This window comes from Bactrocera tryoni, chromosome 5 (assembly GCF_016617805.1).
Source record: "Bactrocera tryoni isolate S06 chromosome 5, CSIRO_BtryS06_freeze2, whole genome shotgun sequence".
NCBI lineage: Eukaryota > Metazoa > Arthropoda > Insecta > Diptera > Tephritidae > Bactrocera > Bactrocera tryoni.
The window spans coordinates 41,686,144-41,712,158 of NC_052503.1; the positions used below are offsets into that span (position 1 = coordinate 41,686,144).

Here is a 26,015-nt window from a genome sequence, read left to right on the forward strand (position 1 = left end):
ACTCACCGCGCTCATGCGCTCAGCCAAGTTAGTCAGTCTGTGAGCCAAGCGGCTGGCGAACCATCAACCCAGCGATCAGTCAGCCAGTCAGTCTGTCCGCGGCATTGCGCTTTCCTAGTCAACCGTCATTTCAGCAGTGCGCGCTAAGCATCGAGCGTTTTGAAGAATTGGAATTGTTCGAGCACGTAAACATGAAGCACGTAAGTACAACTGTATAACTGTAAACGGGGTTTAGCCAATCTGTTTTGCTGTTGCAATTGCCATTCACATTTTCACACACGCACGCGAACATTTTTCTTGCAGTTTTCCACATTTGTCGCGCTTTTCCTCAGCTGCGTGGTTTTCCATTACCATTGCCTGGCTCAGCCGGTGGAGCGTGTTGCGGCGGCGGGTATTGTGATCGACGCGGCGCCTTCGGTGGTCTCCTATCAGGGTTCATCGCAAACGCATGCGCATCTCGTATTGGCGCCCATGGGCCGTTCGTTGGGCTATGTGGAACCGTTGGATGTGAATCGCACGTTGGCGCGAAACGAACGTTTGGACGAGCGGCACGAGGTGCTGGATATTAGTCCCGTCTATGTGCCTGAGTGAAGGGCGCATGCGCTGTATGTGGGTTGGAATATATGACTAATGCGAACTGGTGTATATGAACTATCTATATTTAAACGTATTTAAGTGTGCGCTTGTGCAATATGCATGAGCTGAGTTGTTCGCGAGAATTCGGCGTTTAACAATAGCTTGTTGTATTTCCTATTCTTGGTAGTTAGTTGTAAATATATATATATGAATTGTATTGTTGATATTATTAACTAAGTGTACTGAGTATTAGTGAATGTGGTTTGCTTTAGTAGTTAGTAGAAGGAAGTTTACGAAACGAATATTATTGAATTATTTAAGCGATAAAAATGTGTGAATACCTGGAATAAAGATTATTTATGCCCAAACAAGTTTTATTTCGAGAGAAACGAAAATAGTAAAAGTAGTAGGCAATCAAAGTGCATACGGAAATATTAATTTCATCTTATTTTATTATAAGTGATGTAGGTAAAAGTTAGAAGATTGAACACGTCTTACTTGACTAATAGTAGAAGTGAGCTTTAGGAACTAATGGGTATGACAAAAGTTGACTAAGGTGAAGCCAGTTTGATAGCTGTCACCATCTTAAAATTTTCTTTTTAAATGTAATATTGGCATATACAGCAGGGCCGATTTTGTGGGACTAACTAGCAGCGCCTGCGCTGGTGACGTTCTAGCGAAAAATATTTTCGAAACGAGTATCGATGGTAAAAGACGTAGAGATATGTAGACCGTGTCTCTGCTGGAGTAACCAAGTAAAAGAAGCAATGACAAAACTTAGTGTCCGTCCCTTTCAAAGGCACCTGAAGGCCATTATTACGTCAGGACAAGACCTTTAGTATTGATGAGTCTTATTAAAGAAAAAAAAGATAAAGCAACAGACTTGTCAATTCCAATTTCATTGGTAGGATAAAGAAGTAAGGTTTTGGCTATGTTGAAACCATCAATGATATATTTTTGGACAACGTTATTATCTATTTTCACAACGGAACATCAGTACTTTCTTCCTGTGCCAAATCAGTTCTTCTTCTTCTTCTTTATTGGCGTAGAAACCTATGCTGGAAACCGGTACTACAGGTAACCATATTTCGGGCTCCGGCGAAGTCGATCAGCCTCAACCAATTTGGGGATGTTTACTTGTGGAGCCTGAATTTATCGACCGTTGTGCCAAATATAACTTCCTTGCCTACCTTGGCGTTAAAGTCACCAAGCACGATTTTGACATCGTGGCGGAAATAGCTCTCATAGGCGCGCTCCAAGCGCTCATAAAAGACAGCTTTGGTCACATCGTCCTTTTCTTCCGTCGGGGTGTGTGCGCAAATCAGCGACATGTTGAAGATGTCGCTTTGATTTTGTGGCTAGACGTTCATCCACCGGAGAGAGTACTAGTACTCGGCGACGGAGTCTATCTCCTATCACGAATCCCATAACGAATTTTCGCTTTTTATATGGCCATTATAGTAAATGCCACAAGGACCTACTCGTCTCAGTCCTTGTCTCGTCCATCGCACTTCTTGGGCGGCGGTGATGTCAGGGTTACTCTAACGAGGACATTAAACAGCTGGTCAGCGACACCTTTTCAATTAGGAGACCTGATATTCCACGTGCATACCCTTAAATCGTAATAATTTGTACGTTTGAAGTGGTCGTTATCAAAGGGGTCTCTCATCCGAAGCTGTTTTGTTCTTTTCATTGGGTACATTTTTTATGTGGCGGGTCCCAAACACAGCGCACAACGCTTAGGAGGGATGGTCGCCCTCTCACTTTATCTCGCCTTCAAATGGATGTTCTTTGGCTACCCAGAGTATACTTGGTCTAAGACCGGAAGTCGTGAGCTGCTTGAGCCATATGTAAAAGAGTTGCTTCTGGCCACTCCCAATTAAATGGTGCTCGGATAACTTTCCTCACTTGCGTGAACGTCTACACATAGCTTCATACTAGATTATAGACCTCTACCTAACTTAATAAAGCTGTACATCAACGCTTTATTAAGTTACCAGATCAAATTTGTTTTTATTTAAGAAATAAGTGATAATATTTAAAGTTCGTAAAGGCTTTGTCATTGCCACATTTTTCAACAAGTTTGTCGAGTTATTAAATTTACAGGGAATTGTAAGGCTGATGACCTTGCTCGAACATGAACTTCAGTCACAATAACTGTGGTATTGGAAGGGGTAAGATCTCCGTTTGCTGTTTGTGGATCACAACTGGATTGTTGGGCCTGACACTAGCTTAACAAGCGTAGGTCAACTACAACCAGGTGTGCAGTTCAAGGTCTTTCTGGCCCAGGTTAAATCGTGGGAGGTCTAAAAAACAATTCGTCCCCAGCAAGGCAGCATTATAAGATTATAGGAGTTCTAACTGGGCACTGTCCAATCGGAATTCAAGAACTCTATCTAACATCACCATGCTGAGGGATCAGCCATCTAATCACGCCTATCATGTTCACTTCAATTGGATTTTGTTATGTTTTGTATCCTCAAATATGGTTTAACAAATTTTTATTTTGGGTTATGAAACACAGGTTTGCGTCAGAGCGTAATCTGGGGAGCAATTTTTGAAAAAAAACGAAGGTAAAATGTACTAAAATTCTTTAGCACTAACTTCCAGTTGTAAAACGCTTTATTTACAAACTTGAAAAACTGATGAATTTCTGTAAATGCTAGAGTTTTATAAAAGCATGGCTTTATCCACACCAAAACTAAAATGAAACCAAATTAAATTAATCCGTGAGAAATATTTCATTTCATAATTCAATTACGCGGAGAGTACTGTATGGTACACTTGCACGTCGACCGCTGTGGGCATATGTAATATACATAAATGATCGCATGAGACATGTTCGCATTGAACTTGAATATCAAATGTTGCGTGTTGTCCAGCAACATTGTTGCTGTTGCTTTACTACTTCGGTTGTGCATACAAAAACCGCAATGTGTTTTGGTTAGCTTCAAGTTTCCCAAATTTAACGAAACACCAAAATAAACGTAACGAAATTGGCTTGTGAGCGGTTGGGGAATTCAAGTAGTAAATGTACTTAGCTCACTCACATTCATGTAGACAAAATATTTCATGTCTGAGTACTGAGTTCGCTTCGCTTTTTTGGTGTTGTGGATCTCGAAAAAGCACAGCTTACTTACGAGTATGCACATACACCCTGCATGTATAGTATATTAGGTTGTCAAATATTTCCCTTCGGTCTTTTTGTCTTTTGAATTTCGCGGCTATGTATAAAGCGGTACAGAGCTCGTATTTGAAAGGTCTTGACTTCACCTACAAAACGACACGTTGCATGATTAGTTTGGATAATTCTCGAAATTCTCGCTATTTTAAAGTTTTCCTTCGTTAAAGGCAAATCCGCTAGAGAAGCGTTCCGTGAGATTAATGGTATTTTGGGGGATGATACTCTATCACTTCGAACTGCGGAGGAATGGTTTTGACGATTCAGAGCGGATGAAAACGACACCATGGATAAGCCGGCCGGCGTAAGACCTGTGACGACGAATGCCGATCCAATCACGGAAAACATCGAGTTAGACCGGCTCGTGGCATCTTGTGACATCGCCCAAAAGATGGGAGTTAGTCATCAAACCATTTTAAACTATCTGCAGAAGGCTGGATACATAAAAAAGCTTGATGTTTGGGTGCCATATAATATGACGCAAATCAATCTTCTGGACGAATCACCGCCTGCGATATGTTGCTGAATCGGAACAAACTCGACCCATTTTTGAAGCGGATGGTGACTGGCGACAAAAAATGTTTCACATACGACAATATCAAGCGAAAACCGTCGTGGTCGAAGGCCGGTGAAACGTCCCAAACAGTGGCCAAGCCGGAATTGGCGGCCAAGAAGGTTTTGCTGTGTGTTTAGTGGGATTGGCAGGGAATCATGTACTATGAGCCGCTCCCACATGGCCAGACGCTTAACTCTACCATCTACCGCGAACAACTGGACCGCTTGAAGTAGGTGAAGTGATGAATTGACAGATATTATATGATAGATATTATGATAGCTATTATATGCATATATATACATATACAACTGATCAGAAGAGGCGAGTTGAATTCCACGTGACTAGTTGTCCGTCTGTTATTTGAAGCAAGGAATCTCAGTAGCGGGACATACTGATATGTTAATTGTTTCTTCATTTGTATACTGGAAAGAGAAAAGTTTCAAATGGAATTTAAAAGTGTGTAATATGAGAAGTAGGTAAGACATGTTCTCACTGTAACATAAAAATGTCAGGGGAATGTTACGAACCAAGTTTGGGTGAACTCGGTCGCGCGGGTCACGAAATATGCGATTTCACTTAATTATGACTCCAGCTCCTTTAATGCCTTCCCATACCTGGCAGTAGTCCGATTATGCCCATCTTCGTCCTTACTTTTTTGCTAAGAAACGCGCATATAAAGTTTTATTAAGATATCTCAATTTCTACTTAAGTTACAGTTTGCACGGACGAACAGACAGACAGTGACCCTGATTTCAACTTTTCTCGTCATACAGATTATTTATATGTGTATAACCCTATATCTATCTCGCTAAGACTTGGACCCAGATACCAAATTTTTGACCCAGGCTTAAGTTGCTACCGAACATATCAGTTAATTTGTCGGCCTGGTACTGAAATTCGGGGAGAATGTTTTAGTGTTGTGAGCATGCCCTTGTGTCAAAAACTTGCAAAATAGTGTGGGTGCTACCCTTAGTCCCCTTATATGCAGTATATACTCCTACTATCCCCTTTGCGCAAAAGTCAGAAGATGATCAGAAGATACTATAAACTTTGCAACTGACCTCTAATGTCAGTTCTGTTTTGACATTGTGTAGTAAACACATGCGAAATACACGTAAATAAACAGTGGTACGCTACACTGAGTGCCACAACAATCGCCGTATGGCGATTTGCGCTGGCCAGCAAGATCACCTGAGTTGACCACTCCAGACTTCTTTTTGTGGGGCTTTTTGAAGTCGCGGGTTTATGCCTCAGACTCTTGCAGCTCTTAGAGACAATATCCGTCAAGAATGTGATTACCTATCGCCGGAAGTTTTGGCCAAAGTGATGGAAAATGCCACAAAAAGAGCTCAAATGACAATCAACCATTTACATGATATCATATTCACGACTTGATGTAAAAATATTTAAAATACCAAATAAAAATAATCCACAAGCAGAATCAAAGTTTTTCATTTTTTAAAAAAGTTTTTCATTTTCCAAAAAACATCGGAAAGTAATTTTTGCGCCACCTGTTACATACTTAATATACTATATGTATGTAAATATTTTCGAACTTTTAGTTGACTTTATAAGAATCTTAACGCAATTCATTAGTAATCGCTTTCGAATAACAGTGTGTAATCAAGTGTTAAAAAGATAAAATCCCCTAGTCCATATTTACTTATTAAACGGATTTTTCAACATCCGCTTGACTTTATACCACATAGATGGGTCAATCTGTGAGTCTTCTTGATAAAATTAAGGGAGCCTTTATTACTACTAATGACATGTCGTAATACCAACAATGGAATCGGGTTGAAATATCCTTAGATCTCTTATATTTTATATAAAGTCGTTGATATGAATTAGATAAGAGTTGCAAACATCCGGTTGGCTTTATACCAATATATCTTTCAATATGTAAAATTGTGAGATATCTTTGATCATAATATTAATATTATATTTCGGTCAAGCATGATTTAGTAATGATATTAAATAAAGCTAATGCCGGTATTCTGCTTGTCACGATTGTCTCATGTCTCTAATTGTCACAATCGTAATTTAGTGACTCTGTTAGTCAGGAGTCTCATTTTGCTATTCTGGCAGACACAGTATACTACTATACCATAAGACTCATACTATACATAAGTTAATAAAATATAATTTTGATTGTAATCCATTCGCAATTTCGTCGAACAATGAATTCAGAATTCTTTCGCAACAGTTTAGGAAATACCTGAATCATTTCTATGGCTGCCACATTAGACCTCGCTACTGTTAAAAATAGGCGATTAACTAATGTCATGATCTAAATAACGCTTACGTTGTTGCTTATAATAGCGATAACAATGCGTTTTTGTTTCATGCATGAAGTAATCTTTTAAATAAATTATACTGAAACTACTGACTCAAAGTTACTTTGTAGTATCCTGAGTGATATTTTAACATCCCTTGTTTCAGCAATCTTGAAGGGGCTGACTGGTCCAAGGAAGCGATAAGACTAGTCGGGTTACATTAAACAAGTGTACAATTTCGCAAATATCCTTAAATATTTTCCAATTATTTACTTAAAAAAGTATTTTCAGCAAGTTACCAGAAACTTAGAAATAAAACGCCCATTTGTGACGCCAAAGACACGGAAATTCAAAAAATAATATTTTTTCGATTCAGACTTTTTTATTTAAATTGTCAATAAAATTTTTTAATGATGAACTTATGTGTGCAACTGGAGCAGCTAAAACTGATTTAACAACTGGAACGTGATGTACCAGAGGAGCGGAGTATGTCTTGATAACTGGCACCACAGGAGCCGAGTAGGTCTTCACTACTACAACTGGAGCCACAGCCTTCACAACTGGAACCACAGGAGCTGAGTAGGTCTTCACAACTGGAGCAACATGAACCACAGGCGCCACGGCTTTCACAACAGGTGTAACAATATGCGCATTATTGTGCACTTGGGTGATGCTCTGGTGTGAGGTGGCAGATGGAACGGTGTGTAGAACGGCACCTACTTTGGCCACAACGGGTTGAGCGATGAAACCTGGAGCGGCGGTGGCGATGGCGAAGAGTGCGACAAAAGTGATCTATTTTAAAGAGTATAATTTCAGTTTGAATGTACATTTATTGAGCATGGTGTAGCTACAATGTAATAAACTTACGTATTTGAACATGTTGCTAGGTTTGCAGATCTGTTGATGCTGTTGTGAACTCTAAAGTCTGATTGATGCTAATTTAACAGTTTGAGCAAAATTTATAGTTTAATGCACGATTTGCCAGGAGTAACATTTGCGAAGTGCAAATAATTATGAGTGTATTTCGACCATAGAAAAAGTGGTGCGATTTTCTTATTAGAGGTATCAACAATTAGAAGTAACCCAAGTATTGTTGTAATTCTTATTGCAAGTACTTGCATGAAATAAATAATTTAGGAAACTTGTTTGCTACTAACATACCAACAGCAATATTGTGTCCTTGTCAGTAAATTCAATTGGAAGTCAAGAAAACTTGCCATGTCATTAGCGATGCCGAATTTCAAACCGACTATGCGTACTTAATTAACGGTGTTATTGCATTAAGCCATCGTGGAGTAGTGCTTGATGTCAGGCTGTTGAATGGATATTTGGTGGCGCTAATTAAATAACCTGTTGCCTTTTAGGCAAATAAAAATCATTTATATTCAATGCAAATGCGTACTTATAACTCCTGAAAAGATAATTCAATATAAAATTAAATTGATCTTTATATTTATTTGTTATTTCGGCGGTGATGATTTTCTTTTCATGCTGTTCGGGTCTCTTGTGCAAAATCTAAGTTCAAGTTCATTGCGAATCTATAACTTAACTGTGATTGATCCTAATTGTCTCGTAATATAAATTTCGCACAAATTCATTAGAAACTTATCAGTTAGCTTCCACATTTCAAACAGTAAAGCACCACAAGCACTACCAAAAACAGCAGCATCATGTTCAAATACGTAAGCCCAATAACTGGTCTGCTAAAAAAAGTTGTAAAGTAATGTTACAACTCCATTTCAGATTACATTCGCCGCTCTCTTCGCCATCGCCACCGCTGCTCCCGGTTTCATCGCTCAACCCGTTGTGGCCAAAGTAGGTGCCGTTGTACACACCGTTCCATCTGCCACTTCCCACCAGAGCATCACCCAAGTGCACAATAATGCGCACATTGTTACACCTGTTGTGAAAGCTGTAGCTCCAGTGGTTCATGTTGCTCCGGTTGTGAAGACCCATTCCGCTCCTGTCGTTCCAATAATCAAGACTGTGGCTCCAATTGTACCTGTGGTTCATGCTGCTCCTGTTGTTCCAGTAGTCAAGACTGTTGCTCCAGTCGTCCCAGTTGTGAAGACCTACTCCGCCCCGGTGGTTCATCATGTTCCAGTTGTGAAGTCTGTAGTTGCTCCCGTGGTGCCAGTGGTTCATGCTGCTCCAGTTGTAAAATCAGTTGTCTCAAACCTTTGGGGTTAGATATAAGCTTGTTATACTATAATAATAAATATGACGACTCTAGGCAATATCTTGATTAAGAATTTATGTATCGTATTGAACTTAGGTAAAAACGCATAGACACTGTGAGGTTAGCAAATGGTTAAATATTTATTGCTATAAGTGCCCTCATTATGGCATTGTTCAAAAATAATGAAATACTACAATTCCGCCGTCGATGAAGCTACGGAGCTCATTTTTTATAGCAGACCCTACTAACTACTATCCTGTATATTCATCAATATTTTTTTTTTGTCGCTTTCAAAGTAATCCCCACCAGATGAAATACACTTATGCCAACGATTTTTCCAGTCCTCAAAACACACGGAGCCAAATCTTGTGAATATGGAGGTTGATAGCTAGTGTTCGTTGCCCTTTTGGCTTTAGATTCGGTCACAATCGTGGCTCGAAGCGAGGGTGTATTATGATCGTGTAAAATCCATGAATTGTTTTTCCACATTTTCGTCCCTTTTCGACGGATGTTCTCAATACGTCCAAATAGAAGTCTTTATTGACCGTCTGTCTCTCCGGAACAAGTTCATGATATACCAAACCACGAATATCGAAAAAAACAATGGCATCATCTTGATTTTTGAGCGGCATATCAAACTCATAAACTCATTCCTCATTGGCATGTTTCCTATGAATTTGGAATTGGTATTCGCACGATTAAGGGTGTCCAAAGAGACCTGTTTACGGAACTCTTTTTGAAAAAAAAAAATCAGCTTTATCGAGGCGTTGGAACAAGAACGGACTCGCGAGCGATGTCATTTGCCTGCCTATTTTTAAGCACCATATTCTTCACTTTTTTAATATTTTAGTCAGTTGAAGAGGTCGAAGGTCGTCCAGACCGAAGCATGTCTTTTTTATAATCTTGCAATTTAGAATAGAATATACTAAACGGGAGGAACTATTTGAATTCAACATATACTTATGGGAAATGTAATCATTTTCGGGTCAAACCTACAGCACGCCCAATATAATTTGTTTTCTTAATATCGTACGATATCTATATGACCGATATATACGATGGAAATCACGTTGAAGTGCGATACAAGCACCTAACAAACCAAAGTCACCCGAGACTAGTCAGTATGATGGCAGTGGTTCCTGACCAAATTTTCAACATTTTCCGGTTTTGCTCATTTTGTTGAATTAGATGAAGTAGCTGCATAGATATTTTATGTAAAAATATAAAATGTAATTTTTACACCAACACACATGCAAATCTGCCGTACCATCCTTACTGTGAAATGTATTTGAAAGACAATTTTGAAGTGACGTTTTTCGACTAAGTTTGGTGTATATGGCTTTATGGGTTTGTGAGATATGTTCATTGAACTTAACCTACGCCTACTTTTTTTCTAATATATTACCTTCCTATTATGATCCGTTATATCTAATTTCAGCCTAATTTTTGGACCGTTTTTAGTGAGCATGTCAATAGTTCGATTTCGCACATTCCTCCAGTCTTCTCAGAGCCAAAGACTCGTTTACAAAGATCGAGACATTTCAAAAAGTTCATGGTATTTATAAAAAAACAAAGTAGTAGATATTTACATTAAGGTTTGGTAAGTTTTTTGACATTTGAAAATTTATTGGATTGCCTCGTTCAAACTGCTCGGTCAAGATGTTAGTTATTTAATACCTGGATCGTGATTGCCAATTTCAAAGATTTGGGTGAGGATCTTGCTGTGGTGTGCTAAGACCGAGGAAACGCTGGTATTAAATTTACCAAGCGTAACTGAGTTATTTGCTCAAATTATTTCCGATATATTTTTCTAATATATCAATTCCTATTTGTTATATTTGACAGTTTAATTTCTAATTGGAATTGAATGACACCCTCAGGAACTACTCATTCTTCTCTGTTAAAAGATCAGGCAGATATGAATTTTTACCATGTTATAGATAAGAAATAAGTTTTGTTATGGATTTCTAAAATTACAATAACATTTATTCAGACATTTTTATCGGATATGCAGTTGTATTAATGGTGAACAATGGGGGCGACTGGAACAGTATGTACCACTGGTACGATGGGCGCAACAACAGACTTCACAACTGGAACATGATGAACCACTGGGGCGGAGTAGGTCTTCACTACTGGAACGACAGGAGCGGAGTAGGTCTTCACAACCGGAGCAACATGAACCACAGGAGCCACGGCTTTCACGATAGGCGTAACAATATGCGCATTATTGTGCACTTGGGTGATGCTTTGGTGTGAAGTGGCAGATGGAACGGTGTGAACTACGGCACCAACTTTGGCCACAACAGGCTGAGCGATGAAACCAGGAGCAGCGGTGGCGATGGCGATGGCGAAGAGGGCGGCGAAAGTAATCTGGAATGATTTTGAATATAATTTTATATTTTATCCTAACTTAATCACTTCGTGGCCTTACGTATTTGAACATGTTGCTGATGTTGTTTAGTTTGAGATATGGAATCTAACTGATAATTTACCACTGAATTCGTGCGAAATTTATAGTGTGCAAATCAGTATGAAATCCAAGAGAATAATAATTGGCAATGTGACATTGATTTGACACTACAATAATTCACCAACCTGTTTAGGTCACTAACATTTCTATTGCGACTAAGGGGCACTCATGCTAAAAATGCTTGGTCAGTGCATACAAATATAAACACTTCATTAGTAATTTTTACACTTTCATATACCATATAATTAAAAGTAATAATGTGCACTGAAAATGTTGTAAGAAAATGTATTTGAATAGCTTCTCTCTAATGTTAGTTACACTGCGCTGCCAAGGGAGCTTAAAGTTCCATAGCTCAACCCCGAAACGCTGAGTATCTTCATAAATAATTTTCCCTTTCTAGAGCCACATTTCGACAGTTACCTAACAACCAAACTGGAAACAGTAGCTGTTTATGAATTGTCAAGCTTTAGAGAGCAGTGAATCCAACAAATCAGTTCTTTAAACAAACAAATTTAATTGACCTCTTGATTTGTATTAAACTTGATGCTTTAATACAATCCATAAACGAATGAAATGAAGTGACCAAAGACCCGAGAATTTATTTTTGGAACTGCCTGTAATTGCAATGAACTTTATTGATTTTCCTCAACTGATATATTGATGCTATTTTTATAAACCGAATACTATTTTTATTTCGATAACATCGAACTTGTTTTTAACACACAATTAACCTTGTATTTCTCAAAAAGTTTGGCATAAAAATATCTCGAATTGTGATCGCCTAAGGTTCGTCTAGAGCATGTTCTGCTTGATAATCCATCACTGTCAATAAGTGTTTTCTTATTCTATGCTCCGATATTCACATCTCTTGTTTGTTTACTCTTTTTACATATGGGCACTGCTGAGGCCGCGACTTGTTGCTAATAGGCTTTGAAAAGGGTGTAGCGTCTGACGCGCATGCGCTGCCAATCACGTTGGATTATTGCTCAGAATAATGTTGCACAAAACAGCACAACGCAAAAACTGGTTGTTTGTGGTTGCTTAATGTTTGTCTAGTAAAAATTTTCAAGTTCAATGCCGGCCATGCAAGCATTGATATTTGCAACAAACTTAAGCAAATATACCGTTGAAAATAATCAAAAAAGAAATGAATATAATATTTAGTAAGCTGCTTACTAAATTTTTCATATTTTGTAGATGCGAAAAGTTTCTTATAAATATGCTGCGAGAAACATTGAAAGATATCAGTTTCCGCAGAGTTGCCTTGCTGTAAACAGTTACAAACACCAAACGAGCAAAATGTTCAAATATGTAAGTTATATTATTTTGTAGACTACGAAATGTGATAATTATCAGTCTTTCCAACACAGATTACCTTCGCCGCTCTCTTCGCATTCGCCACCGCTGCTCCAGGTTTCATCGCTCAACCCGTTGTAGCCAAAGTAGGTGCCGTTGTACACACCGTTCCATCTGCCACCTCCCACCAGAGCATCACTCAAGTGCACAATAATGCGCATATTGTTACACCTGTTGTGAAAGCTGTAGCTCCAGTGGTTCATGTTGCTCCGGTTGTAAAGACCTACTCCGCTCCTGTGATTCCAGTAGTCAAAACTGTTGATCCAGTCGTCCCCGTGGTTCATGCTGCACCCGTAGTTCCAGTAGTGAAGACTTACTCTGCCCCGGTAGTTCATCATGTTCCGGTTGTGAAGTCAGTTGTTGCCCCCGTCGTACCAGTGGTTCATGCGGCTCCAGTTGTGAAGACAGTTCTTGCAGCCCCTGTCGCTCACCTTGTTCACCACTAATTATACTGTGATCTTAAAGTTGTTGAATAAATATATAAGATTCTAATCTATGAAATCCCTTCGTCTTTTATAATTTATTCAGAATTATAAAATATTGACTTAACTTGGAGTAATACATATATTATTAGATATCCTGAGTTTAAAGGAAATTAAAAAACCTTCACTCGCCTAAATACTGTTTGAAAACTACGAGTATAAGTACTTAATTAAACAAATGGAATCCTGCAGGTTATCATCCTGAGTGTTGCAAACAAGGAACGAACTTAGACAATTTCTTAAGTGTTGTAGAGGTACATAATAAGAAGCGCCGATGGAATAGTAAAAATAAAAAGACTTTTGTTCAAACGCCTTGGCTTCACCGAACTAATGGTTGGTATTATTAAAATCCATTTGGTTGTTTTCATATCAATATAATTCTTGCCCTCTTGCATCAAACATTGGACAAAAAGGCCGCCAATAATGTAATTAAATTTCCCGGTAAATTGTATTTCAATAAACTGTATCTTGCTAAGTTGGTAGGATTGTCCTCAATTCTACGCCAAATATGAGTGTGATCTGTCAACCAGTTTGTTTACAGCAGCTGCTTAAGTCCCTCCACCTCAGAAGTGCGTTGCGATTTTTACAAGAGACAAAAATATCGAACCAAAAATTTGTCTCAAATTTTATATTTCTAATCAATTTTTGAGTCCGAAAAAGTTGCGAATTTTGGAAAAGGCTTATGATAAGCCAGCTTTATCAAAAACACCTACGAGTGGTACAAAATCTTTAAAAATGGTCGAGATGTTGTGGATGACATGCCTTGTTTTGGACAACTTTGGACATCTTCAACTGATGAAAATACATTATTACATAAGTGAAGGATATGGTGCTTAAAACCGTCAGGCAAGTGTTAGAGAAATGGCAAGAGAGCTCGACATCTCTCGCGAGTCCATTGGAATGATTTTGGTGGATATTTTAGGTATGAAAAGCGTTCTTGCTCGACTAGTCCCGATAAGGCTGATTTTTTTTCAAAGAAAAGCCGTAAAGAGGTCTCTTTGGACATGCTTGGTCGTGCGAATTCCGATCCCACATTTATGGAGAGCATGGATTTACGAGTTTGACATGCAAACAAGTCTACAATCATATTGAGGCGTTTGCGTGAGAACATCCGTCGAAAACGGCTGGAATTGTTGAAGAACTATTCATGGATTTTACACGATGATAATGGACCATCGTATCGAGCCACGATTGCGACCGAATTTAAAACCGAAAACGCAGTGAATACCATCGATCAACCACCGTATTCACAAGATTTGGAGCCATGTGATTTTTTCTTGTTTCCCAAACTGAAAGTGTTGCTCCGCGGAATCCGTTTTCAGTCAATCGAAGAGATAAAACAAAATTCGCTGAAGGAGCTGAAGGCCATAGCAAAAAATGCTTATGAAAAGTGTTTCGAGGATTAGAAAAGTCGTTGGCGTAAGTGTATTAGATCTGGTGAGGATTATTTTGAAGGCGATGTAATAAATATTTATGAATATTTAAATATCTTGCTTTCTATTTACATTTCCCGGCTACTTTTTTATTACAATGTATATCGGAGACTTATGCCTCAACATACTGTCATAACCCCAAGCATATTTCTGATATGAAAACAACTAATATTATAATTGTTGGAACCCGCCATTTATCGAATAATATCAAGAGCGGAGAAGATCGGCAATCAACTTGCCAGGGTACAAGCTCCAAATTTAGTTACTATAGCATATCTGAATTATTATTCTTTTGTTATATCCTTCTTCTTTACTATCGTAGAAACCGCTTACGCGCTTATAGCCGAGTTAACAACAGATTTTCGCAAGGTGGCGCCAATTGGAGATTCGAACCAAATCCAGGTCCTTCTCCACCTGGTCCTTACAACGCAGTGGAGGTCTTATTCTTCTTCTGCTTCCCCCGGCGGGTACTGCGTCGAATACTTTCAGAGCTGGAGTGTTTTCGTCTACTCGGACGACATGACCTAACCAGCGTAGCCGCTGTCAATACAATGTCAATGTCGTCGCATATCTCATAGAGCTCCATCGTTCCATCGAATGCGATATTTGCCGTGGCCAACGCGCAAAGGGCCATAATCTTTCGTAGAACTTTTCTCTCGAAAACTTGCAAAGACGACTCATCAGTTGTTGTCATTGTCCATGCCTCTGCACCATATAGCAGGACGGGAATAATGAGTGACTTTTGGTTTTCTTCGTCGAGAGAGGACTTTACTTCTCAATTGCCAACTTAGTCCGAAGTAGCTCCTGTTGGTAAGAGTTATACTGGGTTGGATTTCGAGGCTGACGTTGTTGTTGGTGTTGATGCTGGTTTCAATATAGACGAAATTATCTACGACTTCGAAGTTGTGACTGTCAACAGTGACGTGGGTGCCTAGTCGCGAGTGCGACGACTGCTTGTTTGATGACAGGAGATATTTTGTCTTCCAGAAGAAGGTTGAAGAAGTCACACGAAAGAGAGTCGCCTTGTCAGAAACCTTGTTTGGTATCGAACGGCTCGGAGCGGTCCTTCCCGATCCTAACGGAACTTTTGGTATTGCTCAACGTCAGCTTACACAGCCGTATTAGCTTTGCGGGGATACAAAATTCAGACATCGCGGCATAAAGGCAGCACCTTTTCGTGCTGTCAAAGGCAGCTTTGAAATCGACGAAGAGATGGTGTTTGTCGATTCTCTTTTCACGGGTTTTTTCCAAAATTTTGCGCATTGTGAATATCTGGTTGATTTGCCAGGTCTAAAGACACACTGATAAGGTCCAATCAGTTTGTTGACGGTGGGCTTTAATCTTTCACACAATACGTTCGATAGGACCTTATACGCGATATTGAGGGGGTTTATCCACTGTAGTTTGCGTTGGTTCCCTTCTTGTGGATTGGGCAGAACACACTTAAATTTCAATCGTTGGGCTTACTTTCTTCCGACCATATTTTACAAAGAAGCTGATGCATGCTCCTTATCAGTTCTTCGCCGCCGTGTTTGATTAGCTCGACCGGCAATCTATCGGCCCTGCCGCTTTGTTGTTCTTAAGATGGCTGATTGCTATTCGAACTTCTTCATGGTCGGGCAATGCAACGTCTGCTCCATCGTTATCATTTGGGGAACTTTCACGAGGACATCGACCAGCTGGGCAGCAGCAACTTCCCAATTAAGGGACCGGATATTTCAGGTGCATGCCGTCAAAATGTAGTCCTTAATTCGTTTGCCATAGTCGTCATGAAAAGGGAGGTCTCTCATCCGAGGCTTGTTGTTCTTTTTCATTGGGTGCGATTTTTAGGTGGCGAGTCCCAAACAGCGCACAATCCTATGTAGGGTATATCACTAAATATTGAAGTAATACAACTCAATGTTAGAAAAATTTATTTGGACTGCAGTAAATTGTTAACGTAAAATAATGAATAGGATCTATCAAACTGGTGCTGCTATACTATAAGAGAGTAATTATGCTCAGTATTCAAATGACGTTAGAGATTTAAAATTTGGTCAAGTCATTATTTCAAAAGGCTTTCTGCACTGTGATTATATTAAAAATCATTAACCAGAAGTTTCAATTTATCCGAGTACAGCTTTGTTAATTATTGAATGAAAATTCAATATACTCGTATTCAATCAATTCAATTCAAACATAAAACTTAGAAGAAGTGAACCAGTTTTGTATTTAACGCTGGTGTTTTCATTAGTCTGCATTTGCGGACATTTAAGTAATTGCATATTGTTGATTTTCAAATTTAGAATTTATTAGATGGCTAGTGAATCCTGGTTATTCAAGCATTAACTCAAGACCAAATATGAATCGTACTGGTCCATTTAAGTTGCACGAGCAAAGTGAATCGATAAATATGTTTTCCTCGATTTCTAAACCCTTAAAAACTCATCTCAGTTGTCTATCCATCTCTGTTAATGACGATAACATCGAAAATGCTAAAAAAACAGTGCTTGAAAATCATTGTGCTAGCATCAAAGAGGTTGCAAAGAATCTCAGCATATCTTATGGAGCTACTCAGCACATTTTGGTCAATATTCATATCTAAAATACCGTGTCAGTGTTAAGACTCGCCTCATATGTCCTGAATGCGTCGTCACCATTTAGCATGATTTTGACTGATTACGAAAAGAGGGCCATCGAACAGTCAGATTTAGCTTCCTGTAACGTTTTTCTGTTTGCGAAACTGACAAATCCTCTTTGAGAAACACGCCATGGGTCCATTGGCTCAATATAAAAAAATCACAACTTAATTTATATATAATCAAAGATCAAATTTCATCTTCTTTTTTATTGGCGTAGTTTGTCCTCAATGGAAGTCTTCCTCTGCTTCCACTGCCGGGTACTGAATCAAAACCTTCAAAGGTGAAGTGTTCCTTTCTATCCGGATAAAATGTCCCAGCCAGCGCAGCTGCTGTCTCTTAATTCGCTTACTAGTATATCAAAGTCCTCGTAAATAACGTATAGCTCATCCTTCCATCGGCTGCGGTATTCGCCGCTGTCAATGCGTAAAGGATCATAAATCTTCTGCAGAACTTTTCTCTAGAAAACTCGTGGCGTCGACTCATCAGATGTTGTCAGCGTCCATACCTCTGAACCATATAGCAGCACGTGAATAATGAGTGACTTGTAGAGTTTGGTCTATGTTCGTCGAGAGAGAACTTTACTTCTCAATTGTAGCACCTGTAAGCAAGAGTTATTCCGCTTTGAATTTCGAGGCTGGCATTATTGTTGCTGGTTTCAAGATAGACGAAATTATCTACGACTTCGAAGTTATGACTCTTAGCAGTGACGTGGAAACCATCATTCTTCTAGCTGCACGGTTGTTATGGCTAATATATACGTAAGCCAGTAGCTGACCACTCTTGTATGTAAAAAATGTTATTTTTCCAGGATTAGACTGAAGTAGCCGCATGATAGGGAGTTGCCTGGTTTGAAACCTCGTTTGGTATTGAACAGCTCGGAAAGGTCCTTCTTGATCCTGACGCAGGTTTTGCTATTACTCAACGTCAGTTTATACAGCCCTCTCTTTTCATGACTTGAGTTCTTATGTCATTCCTTTTGAATCTTAAGTGTCTGTATATCCAGGAATATGACTCGATTATGTGGTTTGGATTCATCCGGGTCCTTGTCCATCTTGCTCTGTACTAAGGTCGTAAGAGAGATAATATCACCTCTCTACGCGTCGGTGACACCCTGTTATCCCCACTAGCGGGTGTTCTTTCCCAGGTCGGAAGTACAGACCTCTCAAGCATTAGGTGATAGAAGTTCGAGTACGCCTTTGGCCTGGTTATGTCTGAGTAGTCCCCAGGTATTGATGGCTTGAGCGGAGAGTTTATTCTGGAATACCTGGAGGCCATTTATAATAAGTGTCTCTGGGAGGAATACTTTCCACGCGAGTGAAAAAGAGCTAGGGCTGTTGTCTCTTGATGGACTCTCTGCTTGGGCAGCTCAAGCCATTCTGTAAGTATTGAGCATATGCGATGACCTTCTTCTTCTGGTCAAGGATCACTCGCGGTCTGAGAGAGCGGGGGGACAATTTCATTCATTTAGAAACCACTTTTTTATCTTACGAGTATAAAAAAATTAAAAATTCAGACCAAATATGAGTCGATGGTGTATTGTTGACTATCTAAGCGGGAAAATTACTACAAATACTCTGGGGATAATAATAAGGTGATTTAACTTCAAACTTCTTGTATACTCATAAAATCATTCCCCCCAAAACCCTCAAAGACTTTGCGCTTATTAAGCAGCCCTCAGGAATACCGCTGTGCATGTAGGAATTGGATGTGAAATAGCCATACCCTCACATAGGTTATTTGAGATAATGAAAATTGTGTTGCTTCTGAATCGGTTGAGAGCAGTAAGACACAACACATATATGACATGAACTTATAATAACGAAAGATCCAAAGCCAACATGTATAGACGTAGGTCAGTTAGATTTCCATCCGCTGTCCATTCATTCAAAGTGTGCGTATAAAAATAAAGTCCGAAATGTAGAAACCGGTTGCTCTTTAATTCACAATAACTCCACACAATTGAATTTGCTTTTAATCGTGCACTTTTCTTCTGTCATTACCAACAACAAAAAAGCTATGATAATCAATTTGATTGATGTTGGGCTTGGTGCTAAGCGCCAAATGCTTTTGTATAAAAAGGCTAAGCGAATCCAACAAAATCATCAGTTCCCATTTAACTGTCAACCAAGCACCAATAAAAACTCAAAATGTTCAAATACGTAAGTTGACTGCAGCTCATCTAATTCATATAATCAAAATCTGTTGACTATCATAATCTCTCTAAAAATTAAGGTCGCATTCTTTGCCCTCCTCGCTGTTGCTGCCGCCAAGCCCGGTCTGCTCGCTGAGACACACACAATCGTCCAACCAGCTGTTGTTGCTAAAACTGCCTATGTCGATACAAGCGCATCCTCGGCCATAACTCACCAGAGCCATGTGAACCTCGTCAGGAAGGTGCCAGTTGTACCAGTCGTCCACGCCGCACCCGTCGTACATGCAGCCCCCCTCTTGAAGACCATCTCCGCTCCAGTTGTGCATGCAGCCCCTGTGGTTCACTCCGCTCCAGTCGTGCATGCAGCCCCTGTGGTTCACTCCGCTCCAGTTGTGCATGCCGCCCCCGTAGTTCATTCAGCTCCAGTCGTCCATGCTGCTCCCGTTGTTCACTCCGCTCCCGTTGTTCATGCTGCTCCAGTCGTCCACTCCGTGGTCCACTCAGCTCCTCTAGTCAAAACTATTGTCTCATCTCCATTGGCCTACAGCATCCACCATTAGAAAAATATGTAAATTAAGGATGGTATGAGAAATAAAATGGCACAAAATTGTTAACAAAATATTAATATAATAAAAAGACGCTTTTATAAAGATATTTATGAAATTTCCATATTCCGAATATACATATACAATGTATTGTTATAAACCTCTTACCTTTGGTAATCCACTCCTTCAGAAGGCTTGTTTTATATTGACGAATCTATAAAAAATAATACTCTAATTCCATGTCGTATGTGTGCTGATTATGCGATCATAATAATACAGGATTTGTCCGGAAAGTAATAGGATTGTACTTCGAAATATACGCACACCGACTGTATTCTGTAGAAGGCATTCATAGCTAACGAACGACCGGCTGGTCAGTTCTTTCCAAGCACCTGGAGAGTCAGGATAAACGTTTTCGCGTGACGTGTGAGTGGAGCAAGCCGATAATTCAGCGTTCGTTGGAACAGAGGTACATGATTAAATTCTGTGTAAAAGTTTTACGTGGAAGTCCTCAAGAGACTCAAACAAAGGGTCAATCGGGTCCGACAAGACATCACAGTCGATTGGGAGTTGCACCACGACAGCGCCCCGACTCTTACCCCGCCTTTCTGGTGAACAGCTCTTTAACAAAGGCCCGCATCCTAAGGCTTCCGCAGCAGCAGATTTTTTATTGTTTCTTTGCCTGAAAAGGCCGATTAAAAAGGATCCAAGCAGCATACACCTCGGGTCTCAAGGCTATTCCGGAAGTTGTCTTCCGTGATGCTTTCAATCCTTGGGAATTGCGCTGGCATCACTGCATTGACGCAGAAGGATACTACTTTGAAAGTTTTTAAAGTACTATTGGAACGATTGGTTTAATAAATATTTTTAAATCGACTCATTCCTATTACTTTCCGGACAAACTCTGTATGTGATGTGATCATAAATGAGTATAGATCACTTTCTGAAAACGATAATTTCCTCAATGTTTTAAAACAAAATTCTAAAATTTATTGTGTTTTGGATAAAAAAAAAAGAAATATATATTGCGAAAAAACCGATCTATGTTTTGGTCGGCGTGCGGTTCCTTTCAAATTGGCGTTTGGGAAGCATTAGCAATACTGTCTCTTTCTGTATGTTTTCTGTACACAACATTGTATATATTGCAATTTGAGGGATTAAAAGAATGTCTGAAAATCTAGAGAGGCTTAGAATTCAGTTTATAAGACTAGAGCTCAGTGTATACGTAATTTTTATTTTTATTGATTATTTTTTTTAGTAGGTGATGTTAGGTAGTCTGTATCGTCTGAGGCGTCGTCTTCACGCTTTCAGTCCTACCGGTTGGAATTGCTCCGCACTCCGTTTATTATCGGATTGGATATTTCCGCCCCTACGCACCTTCGAGGCAGGGGAAGCACTGTTGCTTCTAAGCCTGTTCCTCGATCTTATTTTGGCTTCCTCAAGAGTTCCTTCTCCTGGAGGTGCCTTAAAAACCATTTTCAACTAGCACCACTCATTCCCCTTCTACCAGGGTCATCAAGACCACCCGGACGACATATTCGTGGTAGAGGAGGCAGTCTTATCCTGCGTCTCGTCTTCCGTTTGCTTGGCCCTCCATGCGGCGCAAGTCCGTTTCGACTCCCCTCAGTTCTGAATCGGTACTGCTGTTGTTGCTATTGCCGTTGTCCTTTGTCACTTGAGTTGGTCTTTGCCTGGTCATAGTTGTTGGTTTGGTTTACGTTTTGTCATTGTTCATCTTGTTCTTACGACCTTCGGCTCAACGAAGTGAGCGGCCGGGTCTACGCAAATATAGGGAACTGAAAGGTCCGCCACGCCAGATCCCATGACGCGGTAAGGCCACCGTTACTTCCCAATTCGGCATGGCGCTGGGAAGGCTTTGCTGGAATATAGCCGAATTTAACTCCTGGGTGTGAATCATCCAATGGGCGCAGGAGTCGCATAACACTCTGGATTAGAAGGTGGTCGCTCTTGGTTGTCGCAAGCATGCGGCATCCGACAACATGCCTGAGCAGTGCAAAGCAACACCGCTCACACCGGTTGGGGGCTGCCAAGTATGTCTTACGACCTAAGTCCCTGCGTGCCTACCATTCGCTGTGGCTTTCCTTATATTACTCCCAGTTATGTAAGTATTTAACATTTCTAGAAAATTATAAAATTCGAAGTGGTTTTATGGATTAAACTCTTAAATATTTATTCAACAACTTTAAGATCACAGTATAATTAGTGATGAACAAAGTGAGCGACAGGGGCTGCAAGAACTGTCTTCACAACTGGAGCGGCATGAACTACTGGCACCACGGGGGCAACAACTGACTTCACAACCGGAACATGATGAACTACCGGGGCAGAGTAAGTCTTCACTACTGGAACTACGGGAGCAGCATGAACCACAGGGACGACTGGAGCAACAGTTTTGACTATTGGAACCACAGGAGCGGAGTAGGTCTTCACAACCGGAGCAACATGAACCACTGGAGCTACAGCTTTCACAACAGGTGTAACAATATGCGCATTATTGTGCACTTGGGTGATGCTCTGGTGGGAGGTGGCAGATGGAACGGTGTGTACAACGGCACCTACTTTGGCTACAACGGGTTGAGCGATGAAACCGGGAGCAGCGGTGGCGAATGCGAAGAGAGCGGCGAAGGTAATCTATGTTTGAAAGATTGATTATAATCACATTTCTTAGTCCACAAATAATTATAACTTACATATTTGAACATTTTGCTCGTTTGGTGTTTGTGACTGTTTACAGCAAGACAACTCTGCGGAAACTGATATCTTTCAATGTTTCTCGCAGCATATTTATAAGAAACTTTTCGCATCTACAAAATATGAAAAATTTAGTAAGCAGCTTACTAAATATTATATTCATTTCTTTTTTGATTATTTTCAACGGTATATTTGCTTAAGTTTGTTGCAAATATCAATGCTTGCATGGCCGGCATTGAACTTGAAAATTTTTACTAGAAAAACATTAGGCAACCACAAACAACCAGTTTTTGCGTTGTGCTGTTTTGTGCAACATTATTCTGAGCAATAATCCAACGTGATTGGCAGCGCATGCGCGTCAGACGCTACACCCTTTTCAAAGCCTATTAGCAACAATTCGTGGCCTCAGCTGTGCCCATATGTAAAAAGAGTAAACAAACAAGAGAAGTGACTATCGGAGCATAGAATAAGAAAACACTTATTGACAGTGATGGATTATCAAGCAGAACATGCTCTAGACGAACCTTAGACGCCCACAGTTTCGAGAAATTTTTATGCCAAACTTTTTGAGAAATACAAGGTTATTTGTGTGTTAAAAAAAAGTTCGTTGTTATCGAAATAAAAATAGTATTCGGTTTATAAAAATAGCATCAATATATCAGTTGAGGAAAATCAATAAAGTTCATTGCGATTACACTTAGTTCCAAAAACATGTTTCGGGTCTTTGGCCACTTTATTTCATTCATTTGTGAATTGTAATAAAGCATCAAGTTTAATACAAATCAAGAGGTCAATTAAATTTGTTTGTTTGGAGAACTGACTTGTTCGATTCTCTGCTCTCTAAAGTTTGGCAATTCGCAAACAGCTACTGTTTCCAGTTTGGTTGTTAGGTAACTGTCCAAATGTGGCTCTAGAACGGGAAAATTATTTATGAAGATGCTCAGCGATTAGGAGGTTGAGCTATGGAACTTTAAGCTCCCTTGGCAGCGCAGTGTAACTAACATTAGAAAGAAGCTATTCAAATACATTTTCTGACAACAGTTTCTGTGCAAATTATTACTTTTAATTATGTGGTATATGAAAGTGTAAAAATTACTAATGAAGTGTTTATATTTGTATGCACTGACCAAGCATTTTTAGCATGAGTGCCCCTTAGTCACAATAGAAATGTTAGTGACCAAAACAGGTTGCCGAATTATTGTACTGTCAAATCAATGTCGTATTGCCAATTATTATTCTCTTGGATTTCATACTGATTTGCACACTATAAATTTCGCACGAATTCAATGGTAAATTATCAGTTTGATTCCATATCTCAAACTATACAACAGCAGCAACATGTTCAAATACGTAAGGCCACGAAGTGATTAAGTTAGGATAAAATATAAAATTATGTTCAAAATCATTCCAGATTACCTTCGCCGCTCTCTTCGCCATCGCCACCGCTGCTCCTGGTTTCATCGCTCAGCCTGTTGTGGCCAAAGTCGGTGCCGTAGTTCACACCGTTCCACCTGCCACCTCCCACCAGAGCATCACCCAAGTGCACAATAACGCCCACATCGTTACACCTGTTGTGAAAGCTGTGGCTCCAGTGGTTCATGTTGCTCCAGTTGTGAAGACCTACACCGCTCCTGTGGTTCCAGTAGTCAAGACTGTTGCTCCAGTCGTCCCCGTGGTTCATGCTGCATCCGTAGTTCCAGTAGTGAAGACCTACTCCGCGCCGTTGGTTCATCATGTTCCCATTGTGAAGTCAGTTGTTGCCCCCTTGGCGCCTGTGGTTCATGCTGCTCCCGTTGCCCACGTTGTTCCTGTTGCCCACGTTGTTCACCACTAAATTTATTAATTGCTTTTTATTGCGGTAAACCTTGTGATTGTTAAAATAAATATAAAACCGAATATTAAATTTTATATCCATGGTGTTTGTGTCTGCTCTGCATTCTAGTTCCTTAAGATTGATGGTCTAATGACACATACATATGTATGTCTGATGACAAATAAAAAACGAGATTTGATGCCGAAGCTAGAATTGTAACTTTTAGGTTCTTATACTCTTTTTTTCAGAAAACTGATCTATTAATTTTTTTCTTCAGCTTCTCTTTCGATAACAGCATAAGTTTAATGTAAAGTTTTTTAGTGAAATTTTGAAAAAGAAACAGAAACCTTGCCTTATGCCTCAAGATTGTTGATTATTTTTAAATTGGCGATAATAATAATAAATTTTGTATGTGGTAACCGCGGCTAAAAAACTGCATTTTGAAACTTTGAGATCGGAAAGAACACTTACTAACAAAGTCCGTTTCTCAATTTCATAAAATTCCACATTTTCTACCAAAACGGAATGTATATTTTTGCCCATATCAATGTGTTTTACAATATTCTTCTCGTAATTGTGTTGTGCGTTAAGTAAATTTAACTTTAGACGAATTCTTCGTATTAATTCTACAAATGCTTTCGGGCAGGCTGCGAGGCGGATTCAGACGATTTTAAAACCGCTGGCACAAAAATACTGTTGAAGAGTAATTTCGTTTCCCAACGAAAATATAACCAATTTTATTTTTGAAGCTTCGAAAACTCTCATTTTAAGAAGCGATAAATTTTAAAATTTTTTAACATGTTTTCTTTGGAAATGTAGTATACTATTTGAATACAAACCTTTGGCATCGTCCTCAAAACAGGCTTCCCTTGAGCCAGTGCAAGCTTGCTAACTCTGAATTCAATTTTCCATACAGTTGTTATAAACCTCGGCAGGGTCAAAGCCTTCAGCAAATGGCTTAAATGTACTCATGGCCCGTTCCCTGAAGCGGATCTTTCAGTTTCGAAAACAGAAAAATGTCAGAGAAAGCCAAGTCTGACAAATACGGTGACTGAACGATGGCGCTCATAAAATCAGTCACAGTCATTGTAGAATGTGACGCAGCTTTATCATGCTAAAAAATTCAAGTATTTTCTGCTCACTAATGTAGTCGGCGAATTGACCGAGTAGATAGCTCAAATCGGTCAAGTAGTATTGCTTATCCACCGTTTGACCTTCTGGAATGAATTCACAGTAAATCATTCCACGGAATTCAAAAAAAGTATAGGCATCACCCTGATTTTTGACAGCCCTTGACGTGTTTTGTTCGGTGTCGTTGACGTCATATTTAAGACCTACGCCTTGTCATGAGCAATGATGTATGATGAATGTAAGGCTCTCAGTTACGTTGTCAAGCATCTCTTTTTTTAGGTCTTCTGGTACGGGTTTAGCATTGACATGATTCATACCCTAAGAAGTAACCAAAAATCTGTTGAGTCAATCCATAAGATATGTTGAGATTCTCTACTATCTTTCTGATACTAATACCTCGATTTCCAAGTACTGTTTCTTTGACTTTTTCGATGTTATCGTAATTAAGAGAAGTACATGGACTACTCGCATTAACCCTTTGTGCCACTCAAATACTTGTATTTGTGATAAGGTGGACGATTCTATTGGA

At 39.6% G+C, this 26,015-nt stretch overlaps 8 protein-coding genes across 8 annotated transcripts; 5 read left to right on the plus strand and 3 right to left on the minus strand.

Moving 5' to 3' along the window:
• Positions 1 to 944, plus strand: LOC120777874. Its single transcript, XM_040109432.1, has 2 exons — positions 1 to 200; positions 304 to 944. The coding sequence occupies exons 1-2, from the start codon at positions 192 to 194 to the stop codon at positions 589 to 591; spliced, it is 297 nt and encodes a 98-aa protein (XP_039965366.1). The 5' UTR covers positions 1 to 191; the 3' UTR covers positions 592 to 944.
• A 4,236-nt stretch (positions 945 to 5,180) lies between these two features.
• On the minus strand, positions 5,181 to 7,468 carry LOC120777177 (retinin-like). The gene is made up of 3 exons (XM_040108336.1): positions 7,457 to 7,468; positions 7,009 to 7,381; positions 5,181 to 5,203 (listed from the first exon to the last, which is right to left on the minus strand). Exons 1-3 carry the CDS (start codon positions 7,466 to 7,468, stop codon positions 5,181 to 5,183), a joined length of 408 nt encoding a protein of 135 aa, XP_039964270.1.
• Positions 7,469 to 8,171: 703 nt separating this feature from the next.
• Positions 8,172 to 8,779, plus strand: LOC120777178 (protein app1-like). The gene is made up of 2 exons (XM_040108337.1): positions 8,172 to 8,271; positions 8,333 to 8,779. The coding sequence occupies exons 1-2, from the start codon at positions 8,260 to 8,262 to the stop codon at positions 8,777 to 8,779; spliced, it is 459 nt and encodes a 152-aa protein (XP_039964271.1). The 5' UTR covers positions 8,172 to 8,259.
• A 2,008-nt stretch (positions 8,780 to 10,787) lies between these two features.
• Positions 10,788 to 11,220, minus strand: LOC120778039. The gene is made up of 2 exons (XM_040109714.1): positions 11,203 to 11,220; positions 10,788 to 11,141 (listed from the first exon to the last, which is right to left on the minus strand). Exons 1-2 carry the CDS (start codon positions 11,212 to 11,214, stop codon positions 10,788 to 10,790), a joined length of 366 nt encoding a protein of 121 aa, XP_039965648.1. The 5' UTR covers positions 11,215 to 11,220.
• A 1,320-nt stretch (positions 11,221 to 12,540) lies between these two features.
• Positions 12,541 to 13,043, plus strand: LOC120778036 (A-kinase anchor protein 14-like). Its single transcript, XM_040109710.1, has 2 exons — positions 12,541 to 12,552; positions 12,612 to 13,043. The coding sequence occupies exons 1-2, from the start codon at positions 12,541 to 12,543 to the stop codon at positions 13,041 to 13,043; spliced, it is 444 nt and encodes a 147-aa protein (XP_039965644.1).
• A 6,237-nt stretch (positions 13,044 to 19,280) lies between these two features.
• LOC120778032 (A-kinase anchor protein 14-like) lies at positions 19,281 to 19,845 on the plus strand. The gene is made up of 2 exons (XM_040109705.1): positions 19,281 to 19,292; positions 19,366 to 19,845. Exons 1-2 carry the CDS (start codon positions 19,281 to 19,283, stop codon positions 19,843 to 19,845), a joined length of 492 nt encoding a protein of 163 aa, XP_039965639.1.
• Positions 19,846 to 22,050: 2,205 nt separating this feature from the next.
• LOC120778035 (A-kinase anchor protein 14-like) lies at positions 22,051 to 22,553 on the minus strand. The gene is made up of 2 exons (XM_040109709.1): positions 22,542 to 22,553; positions 22,051 to 22,482 (listed from the first exon to the last, which is right to left on the minus strand). Exons 1-2 carry the CDS (start codon positions 22,551 to 22,553, stop codon positions 22,051 to 22,053), a joined length of 444 nt encoding a protein of 147 aa, XP_039965643.1.
• A 1,309-nt stretch (positions 22,554 to 23,862) lies between these two features.
• On the plus strand, positions 23,863 to 24,376 carry LOC120778034 (A-kinase anchor protein 14-like). The gene is made up of 2 exons (XM_040109708.1): positions 23,863 to 23,892; positions 23,954 to 24,376. Exons 1-2 carry the CDS (start codon positions 23,881 to 23,883, stop codon positions 24,374 to 24,376), a joined length of 435 nt encoding a protein of 144 aa, XP_039965642.1. The 5' UTR covers positions 23,863 to 23,880.
• The last annotated feature ends 1,639 nt before the right edge of the window (positions 24,377 to 26,015 follow it).